A 21065-nucleotide genomic window follows, 5' to 3' on the forward strand; every position below is an offset into this window, starting at 1 on the left:
AACAAAACTATTTTTACATTAGTAAGAATAGAAGATATATGCCTCACAGAATGTGAACATCAGTTTCCCTGTAATGTACTTTTAAATGCTGAAGACCAAGGATACAAGTTACCAAGGTAAAAAAACAACAACTTGAAGATTTCTATAATTGGCTGCAACTAATTTATTATTTCCTTAACCAGATTCTGATGAGCTTTAGCATATTGTGACGAATTTTATGTGACTATCACTCAAACTACTACTGATTTATGTTATGTGGTGCAGAAATTCAGAAATCTAGATGTAATTTGTTTCATGGGCTATTGAGCGTTCATGATTTCTTTCTGCTCTTGAAAACTGAACTCCTCTATTATTGCAAAAGAACAACTACACACATACGCACCTGAAGCACGTCAGCAAGGACATTCAAAAAGGAACCATTGTTTTCTACAGATCCTGCAAGCATTCATTCCGTGAACTATTATAGTAGTAATCAACTTGGTTCTAAAGTGCCACATCACTTTGTCGACAAAGAGGAAACGTCACACAAATGGCACACTTTCCCCATCCTGTCTTAAATTTTTTACTATCTTAGAGTGCATCTTACTAAGCGGGGGCTGAAGAGGATGTCCAGTTTTCCCACACCAGCCTGCAGGATGGATGTCAGGGCTATCTGCATCACTCCAATAATCATAAATACTATCCCAGCCATCAAAGTGGACCTAGGACACAAAAGGATAGCATGTTTTAGACTGACGCAAAGTCCTATGTCCCTGTAATCTCCAACAGTGCTTGCCTCTTGTTACCAAACATAATTGTTAGAGAACCCATTTATTTAAATTACAGGTATTATGTAAGGGAAAGTATAAATGCCAAATGATACAAAATTAGCTTCCGGGCTCCTATTTATGCTAATTACTGCAGCTTTTACATTTACTCTGCTGATATAAGAATTACACAATTATACTAATGACAACTTGTTCATTAAGGTCTTGATGCATGAGCTTAAGGACTTCTTGAATATAGGAATGGTCCTTTTACTTGTGGTCTACCAATTAAAAACAGCTGACCAGCCATATACACCGACCTGCCAAATTGCTTGACACATCTTATTGTCACAGTCCAAGGCATGCAGCAAAAAAAAAGAAAAAAGGACACTAATTGAACCCTTGATGGGCTGCCACATATGAGGTGCATTTGGTTTCATATGTTATATATTATGTAGGTGTCTCTACATTCAAATAAACGCAAGGCAATGGTGGAGTTAATATGAACAAAAAGAACCACAACAGGCGACCACCAAAGGAATAAAGTTAAACCAGTAAACTAATTGTTATTCAAATTTGTACATATTAAACCAGTCAATACATTGAACTAGGACCCCATTAGTAATGAGAGTAATATGCAATCAAAACAATTCACAAACATAAACAGTATATCCAGACCAAATCAGCCAAAGTAATTAAACATTGTTTTAAAGACCACATTAACAAAGTTCATGATATTCCTTGTTTCAAAAATTTCTTTTTCAAAACGTTGCTCTTAATAAATCCAAAGCGTTGGTCTTAGTAATTGCCAGCCGGCAGTGAAATGCTCTCACAATCTCGTTTTATTTAGTTTTCAGAGATGAAACCACCTTCTGGGATTTTTATCAAGTCCAGTGGAGCATATTTTGCTCCGTCACATCGTTTCCTGTGCTCTCAGCTGAACTTCGAAACAAGGAATATCATGAACTTTGTTAATGTGGTCTTTAAAACAATGTTTAATTACTTTGACTGATTTGGTGTCTCTACATTCACCATGATCACTAGAATGAGTCCTCAACAACTAAATGTATCTATAGGGCAATGTATTAAAAGAACACCTAAGTATACATACAAGGTATAACCTTAAAAACTACAGCTTGTAGCATTGTAGCAAAAATATCTCAAAATAAAGCATCACATGTTTAGATTTGAAAGCTCTTTATTTTGAACACCGTGCAAGTATTATCCTACTTTTATGCAGCAAGTCAGTAGTTTTCCGAAGTAACCAGCTTTACAAATATTATTCAGAATAGGAGGAGAAATTTGAGGGGTTAAATTTGGGTTACTTGAGATATCTAGGTCTGGTTTTCTTTCCGTCTAGGCCTGCAGGCCTTAAATCACATATGGGCAACCTGTATAGCCCACAAGCTCTATGTCGTCTGTAGATAGACCCCAGATTAATGTGCTCCTCATCAGTTCCCAGCGCTAATCAACTGGGCATCCTATGGGGTGCACTCTGGGTACTCGTAAGCCTCCAACCCCGGAGACTTATGTGTACCCAGTGCAAAGCAGGAGACGCCTCATACTTCCTGTTCTGCATTTTAGCTAGACGGGAAATTTTGCCCGTCTAGAGGAGGCTTCAGGGCAGGGGAGAGAAGAAGGCTGGGGGTTGCAGATACCTTGTAGCCTCACATCCTTGTAGTTACCTCCCCTCCTCTCCCCACCCCCGGGAACACCCCCCACCCCCATATCCACACTTTGTTTTGCGAGCATGAAGAGGTAGCTGCTGCCACAGTTCTCTCTATGCCAGCTATGAGAGGGCAGAGAAGGGTGGGGAGCACAGTTCCTTAGCTCCCAGCTCAGAGCCCTGTCTATGAGCTCGGAGCCAGGAAACCAAACAATCCTAGGTCCCCTCAAACGTTGTCTAGGGAACATAAGATTGCTCCCTTAGGTATGAAAAGTATTTTAAAATGTCTCCTTTCCTTGCCAGTTTCAGTTATAGTACTTGTCAATATCTGAGAGAAAATGAATGCGGATCAATTTCAAAAGACTACTATTCGTATTTCTTAGGATGTAAGCTAGGACTACACAAAGAAGTATATGTTTAAATATTCGTTTATTATAACCCACCAAGCACTACACTACAGGTGAATTTTCTGTTACAAATGCTGCTTGTGCAAGAATATCTAAAGCCCAATGTGTGATCATGGAGCTTCTGTAATTTTAGGTTTTTCCATTCACTTCAATTGAATGGAAAGGAGAATAAAATTCCACAGGTCATGTTCCTTTCACTGAGCTTTTGTACACCTGTGGAACTGAAGTGAATGAGGAAGCCATGCTGGGCACATCATATAACAACATTACCATTCATTGTTTGATAGGTGCAACAGCGTATACAGGTTCCTGTCTAAAGACAGAAAGAAATGAAGAGAGAGTCTGAATTACTTTAATTCTGTGGTCATCAATATCTACGACAGTGGCTACCCTGATAAGTACAGGATTTCTCTTGTCAACGACTTCCAGTCTCATATTTTTCTGAAATCCATGAGAAGGTTTCTACAATAGAGAAAGATAATTTTAGTTTCAGTTTTTATTATTTATATCCCACCATTTTTAATTTTGAAAAATTACCAAAGCAGTTTGGGCACTATATTCCACACATCTCCTTTCATGAAGTAACAATAAAATTATGAAAGGGGAAAGGAAAGGGAAAAAGGTACTCATACAAATTTACCTCTCAGCTTTTGCTTAGTCATGTGTGTTTCTGCTGTATTGACAATTAATTGAAGGGCCCTATCTAAAATATACCATGAAAAATATATCTGAAACATAGGCATATAAATACGGCAATAAATACAGCTGTGGGCAAACCAACAACCATCGGTATCAAGATCACACGGGCAAATGTGAATATTTATCATTGGGGCAGCAGCGATATTAGTTAATGAAAAGGATAAATATGAGACCACTTGAGATGTTTCTTACCACTTTAAAAGCCCTGGCAGGTGCAGGTAAAGAACTGGTTTCTTCCAAATATTTCTCCCAAGTAAAATGCTTGGCATGTGGATAGTCTAGTAAATAAATCATGATATAAGATTTAATTATGTCATGTAAGAAATATATTTAGGGTATTTTTCAAAGCTAGTTAAGTTCAAAGAAGTGACAAATAAGTCTGACTTGCACTCCCCCACTGCACCCCAGCCTGCAATGTAATGTAAGTAATGGGACTTGTGAGTCTCCTTATGTAAAGATCTTTCTCTGGGAGTCCCACATCTCACTGTGAGAAAACGCACACCTATTTTTCACATTCTTTCCCTGCTTCTTTGACCAGCTCTCAGAGAACCAAGTTCATTTTGCTCTAGTGTATTTTGTAAGAAGAAAGTTGATCTTTGACATACATTTGAAACACAATACACCAAAGAAAGAATTTTTTTAACTTTAAAACCTCTAAAAGGTTTTACCATTTCTCTGTAGAGGTCAGGCTCCTAAGTCACTCAATAAGAATTACTTTAAGGATTCTGGGCAGAGATGAAACCTGCAGCCAAACTTTGGCTAATTATGAATCAATATATATAAGCGAAGCCTTCTTCATCCTCACTTCTCATGGTCCTCGCCACAAACATCCTTCTTCTCCACACATCTTCTAATCTCATCCCTCCCTGTCCCTCTGACATCTTCAAACTATATGTACTTCCATCCATTTTCCTTTCTTTATCCCCCCAAATGCTGCTGCCAATTCCATTTTCCATCTTCTTTCATACCATCTCTTCATATCTCCACATTCCTCTGAACCTGCATTCTTTCCAACTTACATCTCTTTTCCATTCCCTCAATACTCTTTTCCTTCCGCATAGTAACATAGGAAGCCACCTTGCATCATGTCAGACCAATGGTCCATCTAGCCCAGCATTGCTGAGACTGACTGGCAGCAGCTCTCCAGTATTTCAGGCAGGAGATGCTGGGGATTGAACCTTGGACTTTCTACATGAGCTCTACCACTGAGGCATGGCACCTTCCTAATTTGCCTCACTTCCTAATCTGTATCTGCATGATTTCCTAACCTGTATCACTTCACATAGCCTTTATTCGCCTTTTGAGCTCTTCCCCAAACCCTGTCTCCTCCATTCCATCTTTGCTAGGCCTCCTCAAATCTCTTACCTTTACAACCCTAGTCCCCTCTGCCTGTTCTAATGCCCTCTCTTGTGTAAGACAATCACATCTACAAGGGAAGTGGAGCCATGCTGCTGGCTCTGGCTCCAATATCACACTTGTCAGCTAGTCCCACCCTTAATGTCCACAGTGCAGATGTCTGAAGAGGACAGTCTACCTGTGAACAGCTGCTTTCACATAGGCTTTCCTTTTCATACATCTGAGCATAATCGATAACCGTCGTGATTCCAAGCCCTCCTGCCTATGAAAAACAGTAAAGATATCTGCTGAGTAATCCACAAAGCTCTCTTATCACCTGAAGGGACTGTGAATACGAGGAGCTATCCTCTAAGCTTAATTTAGCTAACAAAGCTAGGCAGTTGCCTTCAACTAAAGCTGGACTGTTTTCCTACAGTCCAACAGGCTCTTTATCTCAGAGAGGGTATTTTAGGAGAAGCCTCTCATGAGCCACTACCCTAAGGGACCACCTCCCACCTCCTCTCAACTCCGTTTGCTTGAATCTGTGGCAGACTCTGGAATTTTATGTCCCCTCCCCCTCAGACATAGGCTGTGCTCCCAAGTGTTGGGAGGTGGGCTCTGAGCCATCTGCATTCTCTCTGATAAGCTCCTGGGAGGATTCAACCTTGACTCCTGAAGAGTCTTGGAGAATCTCCTCCCCCGAATCCTGTGTTGGCTGGTAATCTTCTTCCTCTTCCTCCTCCTGGTAATAATCTTCTTCTTCTTCGTCTGATTGATCCCCCAAAACCCCTTCCCCCATACTAGGGAGAACAGGCCTGGTCTTCACAATAACAGGGCCAGGGCTAACCAGGGTGGTTAGGATGTAATTGCCTTACATAAAAGTAAGACATGAATGGAGCTTTGACATTGGAATAGTTCATGCAATGGTTGCCAAGAACAGAGACTTCATTATAAGTACTGACTGAAAAAAATATTATAGGGCATTCCACTTATAAAATATCAGCTATAAGAAGACTGAACCCATTTATTATAATACTTAATAAACAGACAGTAACATAAAAATCCTGCTGTGACTTTGGGCAACAGAGACTAGGAGGATGTATATTTCAGTTCTTAACATTTTACCAAGTCCTGTACGAATTTGAACTTATAAGGCTTATGCCTCCATTTTAAATAGAGATGGCCCCTATCCAGCGAGCAATCTCTTAGTGAAGTTGCTCTAAACAAATTCCTACCGTGAGATAAAATATTGTCACTGTGGGGAAGCCAGTTTGAGCTTTCTGCGTGTATAAATGCCTACTATTAAAAGGTAACCGTTTTCAAAGTATTACTTTTCCAAATGACTCATAATATGGTAGTGAATTACACCATTGCTTTGTGTGGGCTATCTTACAGAATTTGGTACTAAAAAGCTACAATTAACTCACTGACAGGTTAAATATTTATAGTACATGTAAAGGTTGTCCTATAAGTAGATTTGAATGCTATAATTTCATAGCCACCAGGTATTATTCATGAGTTCCACAGTTTATTGATTCCCATTTGCTAGTTATTACAGTTTTCCATGTTTTATGGGAGGGGGGAGCTATGGTAACCATGTCACTTTATTCAAATACCTTTGGTCATATGATCTTCTTATTCAGTTAAATTCAGCACATAGTAAAAACATTTCTACTGAACAATTGTGACCATTTCCATGATGAACAGGAATATAGTTCTTCGAGGACACATATCCTGGCATAAATTCTGATTTGCTCCCTTCTCCTACCATCATCTTCACAAAGTCACTCTTAAATTAAGAGAAGATCTTTACCCTTGACACTGTAATAATTTCTCATTGTAGTTTCTAGTCTTGGGAAATAAATATTTACAGATGTGCTGTTTCATACAGACCTGGAGGTGTTACAAGTGTCCTTCTGTGTTCTTTACACCACCCAACTGGATGAATATATGGACTTGCTGCTTCACACCTGCAGGGAAAATAATTTTGTTATGTTTCCCTCCTATTAAAGGGCAGAGTTCCCCTTTAGTTAAAGAAGGTTGCAAAAACAAAAAAAAGTTCTGCCATTATGAGCCTCAAAATTCTACTGCTTATGAAAATTATATCTGCTTAGCTAATAATGTGAAACATGGCATCCATGACCTACTTGAGGAAGTCTGCAATTCTGCACAGCTGCAAAGAAATCCAGTAACATTTATTTATTTCATTTCTATACTGCTCTCTGGATGGTTCACAAGAATTAAAATCACAAAATACAGCATAAAATACAATATAAAACATAATGGCTTAAAACTGTAATCTAAAAATGCCACAAGAGTAAAACCTAGCAGCAGCGCAGAGATTTAAAATGCAATAGCAGATTTAAAACAGAGCTAAAAATTGAAATGCTAAAAATGCTTGGGAAAATAAAAAGGTCTTCACCTGGCACTGGGAAGATTGCCACAGGTGCAAGATGTTAAAAAGCGTTGAAATCTGACACATTTATATTTTCTACTCCAAGCTGTGGCTTGGCATACATTTCTTTCAAATTTTTGTACTTTATTCAGGTTTGTCAAAGGCTTTTATTGGTTTGGTGAAGTTCAAACCTTAAGGTTATCTCTCCCATGAAAACCTATGGCAGCAACTGTTGGAAAATTTGTCAGGCATACTTAGGGCCTTGCTAGACCCTGCCGGATAAGCCGGCAGGGAGGCGGGGCGACAGCACATTAACTTTAGCGTGTGCCGCCCCGCCTCCTAGACGGCCGACGTGCAGGGATGACAGAAGCCCTGCAGCGTTGGCCATTTTTTTTGTTTTGTTAAAGGGGCCACGTGCGCCCCGAAGACTGCGGACAAGGTAAGGTTTTTTTAAAAAATTAAGCCCCCTGCCCCCTCTTTCCTCGCCCTCCCTCCCCCTCTCCCGTGTCACCTTGTGCCAGCCCTCCCTCTCCCTCGTCGCCTTGTGCCAGCCCTCCCTCTCCCTCGTCGCCTTGTGCCAGCCCTCCCTCCCCCTCGTCGCCTCGTGCCAGCCCTCCCTCCCCCTCGTCACCCTGTGCCAGCCCTCCCTCCCCCTCTCTCGTGTCGCCCCCCAGGATCCCCCCCCTGGCCCGATGGGCGCAGCACTCAGCGCTGTGCCCAGTCCATGGCTTTTAGCCGCAAAAAGCCACGGAAGTCGCTAGACGTTCCGCAGCCCCAGCCTCAGGCCGGAGCTGCGGAAAAGGCGCGCCATAAGCGACTTCGCTTATGGCTCGTTAAGGGAGGCTTTAGTGCGGCCTGGGGCCGGATTCCCCTGTCGTCATGTGGACGCACAGCAGGGAAACCGGCCCTCAAAGCGCGCTAAGGCCTCGTCTAGCAAGGCCCTCAGTTTCACTCTGAAGCAAGAACTCAGTTTCACTCTGAAGTATTTTGAGAGGAATTCCAGTGTTCCTGTCTATATTCTGTAGCATGAAACTGGCTGGGTTCGGACAACATGATAAGCAACGGTTGATTAATTAGGTAATTGGCCATTGCATTGCTTATTGTGTTGTCTGGAGGGCAACACACAACAGACACACAATTTATGGTACACAATTTTGTTGATTTAACCAATGGAGAAAAACAATGGACTGCTCCGTTGCTTATCTGGAGACCCACTGCTTAACATATTATGTGGCGGGGTCCGTTGTCAAATTTAACGTGTTGAGCGTGCTATTTTGGGAGCACATAGAGTTCTCTGGCAGGAGCAGCCAAAAGCACCCACCCCGGCTGCTCAACTTGCAATAGCTGATGGGATAGGGCTGGGAGGACTGAAAGGAGCAACAGAGGGCTGGAATGTCACTCAACCACCGCGGGGAGCCTCAGCTGCGCAATGGCGGTAGGGCAATATGTCACGTGGAGCGTACTTGTGCAATAACGCACAGTCAGTTGGTTATTCCCCCCCCCCTCCATTGCCTAAAGTGTCATCCGAACTCAGCCAGTCAACTGAGAAGAGTGAGATAATTTTGAAGTCTGGGGGAATCATTCCCATTGATGGATAGATCACTGATGAAGAGGGGATAGGAAGGGAAAGCGAAAACATACGGTATGTTGGAATCCTGTGCCGGCTTAATTAGAAGCAAGCCTCTTTTTTCCCCATTTTATTTATATATTTTTTTAAAAAGGCAGGGGCGGGGGGGGGGCAACAAACAACAACAAAAAAGCATTCAAATAACCATTCACAACACGATTATTTTTTTAAAAAGGAGGGGGGAAATCACACTTCTGCTTCAAATATATACATTAATATAAGCAGTCCCATGTATCTAAATAAACATTCAGATGAAATTGACTGAAGATATGGTTAGGATATAAGTATGTCTTTCTGAACATACAGGGGCATATCTATTCATACGTACACATCGACTCAGTTAATGACTAGTTGGAAGAGCCGCAAAAATGGGCCACACGCTCTTGGTCTCGGGCTCAGCCCGAGACTGCGAGAAAAAGCGGGCCCAAAGGGGTAGGCTTTATCCCGGGGCTAGGGAGGGTTGATCCCTGCCTGAGCCCGGGATCCTCTGTGCGTCATCTGGATGTACAGGGGCGATCCCGGGTATCAGCCCAGGATAATCCCTGGTCTAGCAAAGGCCTAAGACTGATGCCCCTGTGATCAGTAATGATAATGTCCAATGTCACAAACTATACTTTCTTGCAAGCAACAAACAAGCATGGGACAATTCATAGGAGGATTGTTCTGATGACACACTAAGCTATGGTGGTTAGGTATTCTGAGCTAAACATTATGACTTAGTGTGTCGTGTGAATTATTCCTAACCATGGTGGCTACATAACCATGATTTAAACATGCTCACTAACTATTTTCTGCAAAAGGGTTAGTGGCCTAACCATGGCTTAGCGTTTTGCCTGAACAGGCCCACTAAGGTCATATGCTTCATAAGACAAAGGAGCAGGGCAACATGGGACATCTTTGCTAGTCATAGGCACTTCATCCTTCCAATCTGGATTTGGGCCTAAAAGATCCAAGAAAAGCATGGGTGCATGGAAGGTAAGCTGTATGCAAGCACAATTTGTGGCAGTGCACAATAACATCATTGATCATGGAGCACCGTGTGGGAGGAGGGGCGAGCCCATGCTACAAGTAGCGCGGGCCATTGCCTCAATCTACAAGTTAGACGCAACAGGCTACAGAAAAGCCCTGTCACGTCCGCCATTTGTTTTGGTCTTAAAGGGCCGGGTGTGCAGGAGCGCAGCAGTGACAAAGATAAGTGGTTTAAATTTTTTTTTTAAAAAAAGGGTTCCCCGCTCCCCCCGCTTTCCCCACCCTGGCCGCGATTCCCACCCCCCACAATCCCCGCTTTCCCTCCGTGGGAAATACCGGGCCACAAGCGGTTCCGGTTACCCTGGGCTAAGGCAGGGTTGACCCCTGCCTGAGCCCGGGATCCACTGTGCGTCATCTGGACGCACAGGGGCAAGCCTGGGGCTCGCACCGGGCTAAACCCTGATCTAGCAACGGCCTTAGCTTTCAATTTCCTGTTTTGTGTAGCTTGAGCCAACATTAAATCAGCAGGTTTTTCGATCATTGAGTTAGTATCTTAACTGCTACTTGGGTCAATATGGCACACATGGACATCTGGATTGCCTGTTAAATGGACCATTGGACAAGCTCTCCAGGCCTATGCAAAGACCTCTCAGAAGGAGTTCATTTGAGCATATTTGTACTGGCTTTTAGGAATGGCTGCAAAATGCATTTGTTCAGGAAAACATTTGGCTGAAGTGCTATAGTAGGCTTACAAACATGCCCATACATAAAAATTGCTAACAAGCTCACCTGCTTACATATGCCTATGAGAGTAATTTGTGGTCCCCAAAGAAAAAAGAACAAATTGTGGTTGCCTATTTATTATTTGTACTCACTGCAGGTGAGCATTTGAGTGGATATTATAAACTTGGGTTTTACTGCTATTGATTTTTCTGTTTACTGTATTTTAAAAGATCTTTTAGATATCATTCTTCAATAGTGGTACAACGTGATTTCCAGCTCAAAATAGTCCTAATAACATTAGTAGGACTATTCTACATAATGTAGAAAACTACATTTTCACATAATGTGAAAACTATAGCATAATATATAAATATTCATGGACTTCTCTTTTCTGAATTAGCTGGCAGATGTCTCACAGGTGAAAAGCATACATTACTAAGAGACCAGATACACAACTGAGTTCACAAGCTTTAAATAATCAGTTAAGATACCAGACTTTTAATAGTTTATTTAAAAAAAAAAAAATCATAACTGTGCACTAGCAAATAAAACAAAGGAATTGCTGTCTACTGCCTGTTTAGTAAGAGCAGTAGTAATCTAATAATACACAAGACATCATATGGCCCCATCTAGTGTTCAGATGCAAAACTCTCAAACATATGTCTTGTGTTCATTAAAGAAACCAAGGCTCCAAAAGTTGGTCACTTGCAAAATAGTTTTTTTGCCTGGACAGAGTCCCACTTATGAGTAAAAAGTAGGCTAGTAAAAATGGCGACGGGGAAACTACCATGCAGGCTAGGGTGCCTGTCCCTCTTTGTTTGCTGCCTTCCCTCCTCATTTGAAGGGGGAACTAAGCACTGGCCCCATTCAGAAGGCACCTTAAACTACGGCTTTAACCACAGTGGTTAAGCCAGAAAGCCAAGCTATGTTCAGAAGACACCTTAAACCATGGCTTTAACCCTGGTGATTAAGCCGGAAAGCCTTATTCAACATGGTTAAAGCCATGGTTTAAAGTGTCTTCTGATCACAGCCCGGCTTTCTGGCTTAACCAACATGGTTAAAGCCGTAGTTTAAGGTGTCTTCTGAATGGGGGCAATATGTCCTTCCTTTACCAGTCCATTGCATTTCTGTGCCGATGAAGGGGCTTCATTTCCTCCATGGCCACCACAAAAGCTGAACAAAGGGCAAAGGTGGGGCAGACTGCTCTACCCCTCCTTCAGAAGCTGCTCACTCCCCTAGAAAGAATTCTACGCAATCACCTGTGTGGAATTCCTGGTCGCCAATGGTGACCAGGTGAGATATACGTTACAAGTCATTGGGCCTGTTCAGACAACACACATGGTTAGCCCGCTACCCACTTTGCAGAAAGTAATTAGCAAGCGTGTTTAAATCGTGGTTATGTAGCCACCATGGTTAGGAATGGTTCACACGTAACGCTAAGTCATGGTTCACACAACATGCTAAGCCATCATGTTTAGCTCAAAATGCTTAACCACTGTGGCTTAGTGTGTTGTCTGAACATGGTCTGCAATTCCACCCCTACCCCCAGTACTATTTGTCTAAAGATAACTCATATCCTTAATCTATTAAGAATGAAAAGAGCAGCAGCTCTGGAGTGAGGGATTTTGCGTGGAAAAATGGTTGAGATTGAAAAGGTTAAACGGCCTCCTTTCTCTGCCCACCCTTCTACACTCACTCTGAAGACATCTTCAGTTGCTTTCACTGAGATAGGAGAGCTTTCGGGGAGTGGGGGAGTGGATCACACTCTGAAAAAACAAAATTCTGCCAACTACTGTCAGTTACTTTTTAAATGTTAATGCCATCGTTGGACGTTCTAGGTTACAGCGCTTCCATGGTACAGTTGTAGCTTTTAGAAGGTCTAGGTTATTAGAAAGACTGAATACACCAATATGAACTTGCCTGGACCATAAGACTGGAATCTGAAGTACTTCTTATTGCCTAACCTTAACATACAGCTTAATGAAAGAGTTCTGGAGAACACAAAAGTTTGCATCTGATTTGTGACATTTTGGTCGCTATTAAATATATTGCCGAAATGATTTTACAATGGACCAACAGCTTGCTATGCTTTTTATTTACTAAAATATTGGGCCAGTTCACATGATCAAACAGCCCACCATGGCTTATTAAACAGGTCATGGGTTATGTGAGAGTTGTTTAACCCTCACACAACCTACCCCCACTGGGGTCGGATGACATGACAAACCACAGTCACAGCTTGAATATACAAATTTCACTCAGCACACACCATAAACTGTGGTGATCTTGCTAACCAGGTCATTATATCCTTTGTTTTGACTTGAGAAAATGACTTGCTATTATGCCAAAGCCTTATGAAACATAATAAAGATCATGTTGACATAGTATAATGGAACTATCAGGGCCTTGGACCAAGAAGTAGACTTATTGATTTGCAGATCTAATAAGTGTTTGGATGATCGTGAGATAAGACCCTGAGGAATGCCGAAGAATTTCTTCAGTAATGAACAGCACTTGCAAACTTTTGTAGAGACATAAAAATACATGTACTGACCAGGCCACATGCTGCTGCATCTATGAATTAAAAAAAAAAGTCTAGGGACATCCTGATAAAATACAGGGATTACAGTTCATGGTATTATAGGAGAAAGAAAAGAAAAAGACAAGTTTTTTTAAAATTCTATCGAATTAATTGTAATACAAACTCTTTAAAAAGCCATACCAATAGTCATAGCTCTCATCCCAGTTGTCAAAATGAACCAAAAAACGACTGTCCACAATGTCGGTTACCGTAGCAACACATATGAATGTAGGATTCTTTTTGTCTACTGCTTCAAGCTTCATTCCCACTCGAAAGCCTGATGGAATCACAGTCTAATCAAAGAAAGGTTTAAAAATAATGGTGAGCTGGTTTATTTAACTGCATAAAGCAACACTATACAACACAGAAACAAAGAAAGGCAGATTAACAATAAGACATATATCCCAAAGGCTGCTGACTATCCACGATCAATATTCTTGCTATTAAAAAAAGAAAGAAAAAGAGTTCCAAAATATTTTGAAAGTGTTACAATTGTGTTATCGACCTTCAGCAAACTATTTTTTAAAAAAAACTTTGCAAAATGTTATGTTCTGCATAGCTTGGTATGACATAACTCTGGAAATGTGCTGGCTATTTGCAGCCTGGCCTAGTAGGGGATGGTTAAGGGCAACAATATCCCCACACATCTGCATCTGAAATGGGGTACATATTAATACACCTTGGTAATTCAATAGAGAGGGTGAATCCAGATAACAATTTACACTCATGGTGTACATGCAATGACTTTGTATGCCAAGGGCTGTCAAATCGTCTTGTGTACAGTGTTTGGAATGTCTTATTGTGGATCAGAAGTGTATGATCCACCATCTCACAGCCAATTCGCTTCACCTCCAAATCTTCCCCACACTCAGGAAATGGTTTGGTTTATTTGAAACTGAGGGCTCAGCTACACCAAGCAGGATATTCCACTATGAAAGCGGTATATACAAGGCAGGAGCCACACTACTGCTTTATACCAGTATTGAAGTGGACTGACAACTGTTGGGAACCATGACGCATACCATATACCGCTTTCATAGTGTTATATCCTGCTTGGTGTAGATGCATCATGGGCCCCAACAGTTGTCGGTGCACTTCAGTACCACCATAAAGCAGTAGTGTGGCTCCTGCCTTTTATATACCACTTTCATACTGCTTTCATAGTGGAATATCCTTCTTGGTGTAGATGAGCCCCGAATCTGAATTCAACCTATCCACCCCACAAATCCCCTTTCCTTAAACTACACTTACAGGGCTGCATGGCAGCAGTTTGGAGTCAGCGACCGTGAAATGAAAATGGGGAAGGTCAGTCCATAAGATCCCCAGAACCTCCTGGGAAGTGTAGCACTTGGAAAGCTATCGTTTCCTAAGCACTGCTGGAGAGCAAAGGGGAAAAATACATTTCACTTTTTTCTTTTAGCGGCTTGCTGCACTATCACCATCAGCTACAACAGCAGCCAATTTATGTAGAGTTTAAGGAAAGGGGGGTTCACATGATCATAAAGCGTGTGGGATAAAAGGGAAATGTTTCTCCAGTTTGGATTAAAATTGGAGCCAAAGAAGAATTTGAAGGTCCTAATTCTCATCTGTTCTTTGAGGTAAGCCTTACAAGATCCTTTGAAATTCATACTCCTGAGCTGGGAAGTACAACTTCAGTGACCTCTTTGTTGGGGATCATTGTGGTTTGTAGTGCTCTTTTTCTGAGGCATGTGGCATTTACAGACAATAATCATACCTAGCCTACAGTGTAACGCTATCAAACTCACGCGAACCAGAACTTACTAGATGGCTCCTCAAATCCATAAATGAAAGCCCTATTCCAATGTTCCATGTAAACAAGCAGGAATACCTTGCCTACTTACATGGCTCAGCAGCCATTTATTCAAGGGGTTCTTTCCCTTGTTTTAGCCTTAAGGAATTGATGAAACACACTGAATTTTCAGGAGGACCAAGGATATCGGCATATTTTCCAAAAGGTATAATCAGAGGTATAATCAGAGGTATAATCCAAGAGGTATAATCAGAGAAAACATACTGTGTTTTGGTTTTCAAACAAGGACTTAGGAGCAGCTTGAGCTTTACATTTCTTCAGATATGCAGGCCAATTAAATTCATCTTCTTTATATCCTGAGGAATCCCATGAAAGAGAATGAAAAAGAAGATAAAATATTCATTAAACGTGAAGTGCAGTTATGTCAATTGCAGTATTCTATTTTCACTATCTGCCAAATCATCCATCCCCAGAATAAACTGGGGGCGAAATGTAACTTTTAAAAAACCATACTCTTTTGGAATATTACTGTAAGCTCCATGCTCATCTGGAAAGCAAAAGCAGTGACTACAAATGCTTCTCCTGAAAGCACTACTGAGACAGAAAATAAACTAAGGCCTTTGCTAGACCCTTTGTCTTCAAGAGCCACAACTTTCCACAACTTTCCTAGCGAAGAGATGAAGTGCCTAGATAGTATCTGCAGATACTCATGAACTTGGTTCAGCTCTCGCAACCAACAACATACAAAGTCTGGGATTTATCATCTTTTCAAGGAGCAGAAGTTCGATCCTTTAGACAATTTGTCAGGTTTAGTCTGCAGTCTTGGTATAAAGGGATCATGCAAACTACTCTTTTATGGCTTCATGTAACTGCAAACTGTGGTTTCCACAGAAGCAGAAGTAACTGATTAAAACAGAGCATACAAAGTAGGGAGGACTGCATGAGTTGAAGATTTATTAAAGATGCATCTAATGCCAAAGCATGGTTTCGCAACCATCCTACAATATCTAAATATCTCAACCATCCTACAATATCTAAAGCAGTTTTGTGAGCCCCATACCATTTCAGAATTTTACATTGTTTTAAATTGTTATAAAACATCTTTTTCTACTTTTCATATGGTAGCCTGTGACTGGGAAAAGAAAAGCAGTATACTGGCATTACTGAAAGATGTGTAAGCATGTTCACGGATGCCTCCATGCCAGGAGGCCATTCCAAATTCATTCCAAACTCTCTCAACATAAGAACATCAGTTTGTTTACTCTATATAGCTTGAAGAAATAGAAATCACTTAACACTTCACAAATCTGTAACAGATAATGGGATACTACCTTTTGGTGGATGAAGCTTATGTCCTGTTTTCTCGCACCAACCAACTGGGTGAATATCTGAAGAATCAGCATTCAACCAAAAATCATAACAATCTGGATATTCGTCAAAGTGAAGTTTAATTCTGTAGCCACAAATCTAAAACCATAGTAGCCAGGTCAATAAAAGTGTGCTTACATACAAGCCCCCAAAAGTCAATTTTTGAACTGTAGCAGAGATGCAATCAGAAATGCAGGTTGCTTACCTGTAACTGTAGTTCTTCGAGTGGTCATCTATGCATTCACACATATGGGCTTTGCGCCTGCGCAGAGACCAGACCGGAATCTCCAATAGCTTAGGGAAACGCTTTTGGGCGGGAACCCCTCCCCCACGCTACCGCGCATGTCCACGGGGTTCCCGCCCTTCCCTCAGTTTACAGGAGTCCGACATCGTGCCCCCATAAACATGAGTGTAAATCAATAAATAAGATAAAATAAATCTATAGTCAATTATGTCATTATCAAATATCACACCACCAAGAGGGGATGGTGGGTGGGTTGTGTGAATGCATAGATGACCACTCGAAGAACTACAGTTACAGGTAAGCAACCTGCATTTCTTCATCGTGGTCTCTATGCATCACACATATGGGCGAGTAGCAAGCTCACATACCTTGGAGGTGGGTTGGTGTACTATTTCAACACTTCCGAAAGCACCGCCCTTCCAAACGAACAGTCATGTCTGGATCGAGTGTCCAAGCTATAATGCTTGACAAATGTAGAAGGGGTGGACCAAGTCGCAGCCTTACAAACGTCCTGAAGTGGAACACCCCTGCTGAAAGCCACCGACGTCGACATCGCTCTGGTTGAATGAGCTGTCACAGGTCGATGTATCTCTAGTTTAGAGATAGAGTAGGCAAGTTCAATTGTCTCTACTATCCAGCGTGACAATCGCTGGCATGACACCGGGAGTCCCTTATAAGGCTCACCATAACATACAAACAATTGTTTGGATTTTCTAAATCCTTCAGTTCTAGCTCTATAAAAAGAGAGAGCTCTTCTAACGTCCAACATGTGGAGAGCAGTGTCTGCAGGCGTTGTGGGGTTTGGAAAAAAGGCTGGCAAAATAATGTCCTGAGCCAAGTGAAAGGGCGTCACAACCTTTGGTAAAAAAGATGGGTCTGTACGCAACACCACCTTGTCATTGTGAAAAACTGTATAAGGAGCATCTATCCTTAGAGCTTTAAGCTCACCTGCACGCCTTGCTGAAGTTATGGCCACCAAGAACACAGTCTTGAGAGTTAAAAGTCTTAAGTTCGTTGTAGCCATAGGCTCAAAGGGTTTTCTTGTCAATGCATGGAGCACAACCGACAAGCTCCACGACGGTACGATATTTCTAGAGGTTGGTATGGTGTTTCTCAAACCCCTTAAAAATTCCTTGGATGTAGGATGGGAGAAGGGGGAGAACCCTTCTACACCTTCATGAAAGGCAGTGATGGCAGCTAAATGAACCCTGATGGACGAAAGACCTAAGCCTCCTTTGAACAGTGAGAGTAGGTATTCTAGAATCACAGAGACGGGACAAGTCTCAGCGATGTGATTCATTTGCAGTGCAAACTTAGAAAACCTCTGCCATTTAGCAGCATACGATTTCCTTGTCGAAGGTTTCCTCGATGCAGTCAAAATACTGTGTACCGTCAATTGTTCGATACCGGAGGTTATGGTTCTATTCTCCATGCCGTCATCTTGAGTGTCGAGAGGTCTGGGTGTCGAACTCTGCCTTGGTGTCGAGACAGAAGGTTCGGTATCGATGGTAGCTCGATGTAGTCCCTTCTCGACAGTCGAAGAGCATGAGGGAACCATGGTTGTCGAGGCCACCACGGCGCGATCAGAATACAGTTTGTGCCGTCTGTTCTTATCTTGGCCACGACCTTTGTTAGGAGTGGGAAAGGTGGGAAGATGTATAATAGTCCCCCCGTCCAAGTTCTTGCGAAAGCGTCTCCTAGCGAGTTCCTTCCGCTTCCTGCTCTGCTGCAGAAGTTGGTACAGACTGCGTTTTCTGCAGTGGCAAAGACATCGACGGCCGGATCGCCCCAATACCGAAAGAGGTTGTTTCTTACTTCGGTATCGAGCTCCCATTCGTGGTTGACATGGAAGGACCTGCTTAGGGAGTCCGCTACGATGTTCTCTTTCCCCGCTACGTGGATCGCAGTCAGGTAAGTCTGTCTCTTTATGCACCAGTTCCAAATCCTGAGTGCAGAACGGGTTAAGGGGTATGACCTCGTTCCCCCTTGCCTGTTTATGTAGCAGACAACAGTGGTGTTGTCTGTTGCAACCAGAACGTCCTTGCCCTCGATGATCTGGGCAAACGCTTTCAAAGCATTTTCCACAGCCAAGAGTTCCAGATGATTGATATGATCCCCCTTCTGCCGAGGGGACCATCGACCTTGGACGGTGAGCGAATTGCAGTGAGCTCCCCATCCATCGAGAGAAGCATCTGTCGTGATGGTAAGCGATGGTGCTCCTTGCTGAAAAGGAATCCCTTCCAGGAGGTTTCCCATCGAAAGCCACCATTTCAACGACGCCCGAACCTGACTCGGTATCGAAAGGTAAGTCCTGCGAGCGTTGCGTCGAAGATCGAAGGTCTTCAAGAACCACCCTTGAAGAATCCTCATTCGCAATCGGGCGAATCTGATGACAGCGGTAGTCGCCGCCATCAAACCCAGCAATCGTTGGATTGTCCATGCCGAAGGTCTTGCTTGGGTTTCGACATCGAGAATGAGGTCTCGAAGTGTTTTTGCCCTCGCTAACGGGAGGTAAGCTCTTCCATCTCGAGACGACAGAGTCACTCCTATGAAGTCTATCGTTCGCTGAGGAGTCAGTGTAGATTTTTCCTGATTGACCCACAGGCCAAGGGATTCTAAAAGTTCTAGAGTCGTGGTTATATTCTCCTGGAGCGTGTGACTGTCCTCCGCAACCAGGAGCCAGTCGTCTATGTATGGATAAACATGTATTTCCTTCTTTCGCAGGTGGGCACACACAACAGCCATCACCTTCGTGAAGACCCTCGGTGCCGTCGCGAGGCCGAAAGGGAGGACGTTGAATTGGAACTGCTCGACGCCGATGGAGAAACGTAGGTAAGTTCGATGCGACTTCCTGATGGCGATGTGGAAATACGCATCCTTCAGGTCTACTACCGCGAACCAAACCCCTGTATGCAACAGTTGGAGTATAGAAGTGACTGTTGTCATACGAAACTTCCTTGGGGTGATGTATTTGTTCAGTTGTCTTAAGTCCAAGATCGGTCGAAGACCTCCATCTCTCTTCGGGACCGTGAAGTAACGGGAGAAAAATCCCTGGTTGAGCTCCTCTGTAGGTACGGGAGAGATGGCTCCCTTCGATAGTAAGGTCTGTACCTCGAGCAGCAGAGGAGGGGATGGTGCTGTTATCTTCACTCCCGAAGAGAAAGGAAGGGCATCGAATTCGATGGCGTAACCCGTCTTGATGATAGTGAGCACCCAGGAGTCGGATGTTATGAACTCCCATTGATGGTACTTGGGTGCTAGACGGTCTGTAAAGGGTAGTAGGCCTGGTACGGAGAAGTCAAAGCCGCTGCCTCTTTGAGAAATCCGGCTGATGTCTGCTTTGCTGGTATCGACCTTGATAAGGTCTCTTTCTCTGCATCTGTTGTTGTTGTTTTGGAGGTTGCTTGTCAAACTGAGGGCGCTGTTGGATCTGCTGGTACGGTTGTCTAGTCCAGCGCCTTTGCTTAAATTGTGGTTGGGGTTGTGAGAAACCCATCTTTTTGGCAGTCGTGCGAGCCTTGTATATCGAATCTAAGGACTCGTCGGTCTTATTGTTGAATAGCCCCTCTCCGTCGAACGGCAGACTTTCTATTCTAGTCTTCGTCTCATTTGTCAAGTTGGCTGACCTCAGCCAAGCATGACGTCGAAGGGCTATAGAACCCATCATCGACTTGGAGTGGGAATCCGTCTGATGTTTTGCAGAATTGAGCTGCAGATGGGCTATTGCAGTTGCCTCGGTATGGAAAATCCTCGCCAACTCCCTTTTATCTTCGGGCAGATGGTCAGAGAGAGAGTTTAATTTTTCTAGAATGAATATTTGGTACCTGGCCATAGTTGCCTCGTACGCAGAGGTTCTTATTCCTAAAGAAGACGAGGCATACACCTTTCTGCCGAGGTAGTCTAATTTTCTGCCTTCTCTATCGGTAGGAGCTGAATGCACTTTCTGTGATCTTCCCTGGGCAGATTCCACGATTATCGAATTAGGTTTCGGGTGCTGGAATAGAAACTCGGCATTGGCCTCCTTGACTTTATACATTGACTCCAATCTTTTAGATGTCGACTGTGCTGCACACGGATTTTTCCAGGAGATCTGTGCAGTCCTACGTAGTGTAGGAGGGAAGGGAATCGCGATGGTCGAGCTAGATTCCGTTCGAGTCACATCGTAGATTGGGTCATCATCAATCTCTGTTGGTTGATCGATGTCGAGACCTAGGGACTTGGCCATTCGGAGTACCTGGTCAGAGAATTTCCCCACATCTTCTGAGGCGGAGACCGGTTCATTACTATTTACAATATCGTCAGGTGAAGGCATAGATGGGGTTACGGACACAATAGAGTCTGAATCAGACCTATAGTCCTCATCAGGAGACTCTTGAGCCGCCCGCACCGTTTGATGCACTGGCTGCAGAGCTCGTTCATGTTGAGGTGAGGGCGCAACGACAGTTGCAGTCGGTATCGATCGGTGTTCAATACGCTCAGTCCTGCTATCACGGCTGCGAGGTGTAAAGGATCGAGGATCTGGAGGAATTTGCAA

At 43.0% G+C, this 21065-nt stretch overlaps 1 protein-coding gene across 1 annotated transcript in view; it reads right to left on the reverse strand.

Moving 5' to 3' along the window:
- The window catches only part of L3MBTL3 (L3MBTL histone methyl-lysine binding protein 3), a 66553-nt gene that overhangs the window by 24582 nt on the left and 20906 nt on the right, over nucleotides 1–21065 (reverse strand). The window contains exons 8-14 of the mRNA XM_063125718.1: nucleotides 16251–16386; nucleotides 15184–15275; nucleotides 13290–13441; nucleotides 6747–6823; nucleotides 3711–3796; nucleotides 3171–3281; nucleotides 587–701 (exon numbers count right to left, since the gene is read on the reverse strand). Coding sequence (XP_062981788.1) covers nucleotides 587–701; nucleotides 3171–3281; nucleotides 3711–3796; nucleotides 6747–6823; nucleotides 13290–13441; nucleotides 15184–15275; nucleotides 16251–16386 — 769 coding nt within the window. The remainder of the gene's footprint in view (nucleotides 1–586; nucleotides 702–3170; nucleotides 3282–3710; nucleotides 3797–6746; nucleotides 6824–13289; nucleotides 13442–15183; nucleotides 15276–16250; nucleotides 16387–21065) is intronic.

Source organism: Elgaria multicarinata, chromosome 4, assembly GCF_023053635.1.
Source record: "Elgaria multicarinata webbii isolate HBS135686 ecotype San Diego chromosome 4, rElgMul1.1.pri, whole genome shotgun sequence".
Classification (NCBI taxonomy): Eukaryota; Metazoa; Chordata; class Lepidosauria; order Squamata; family Anguidae; genus Elgaria; species Elgaria multicarinata.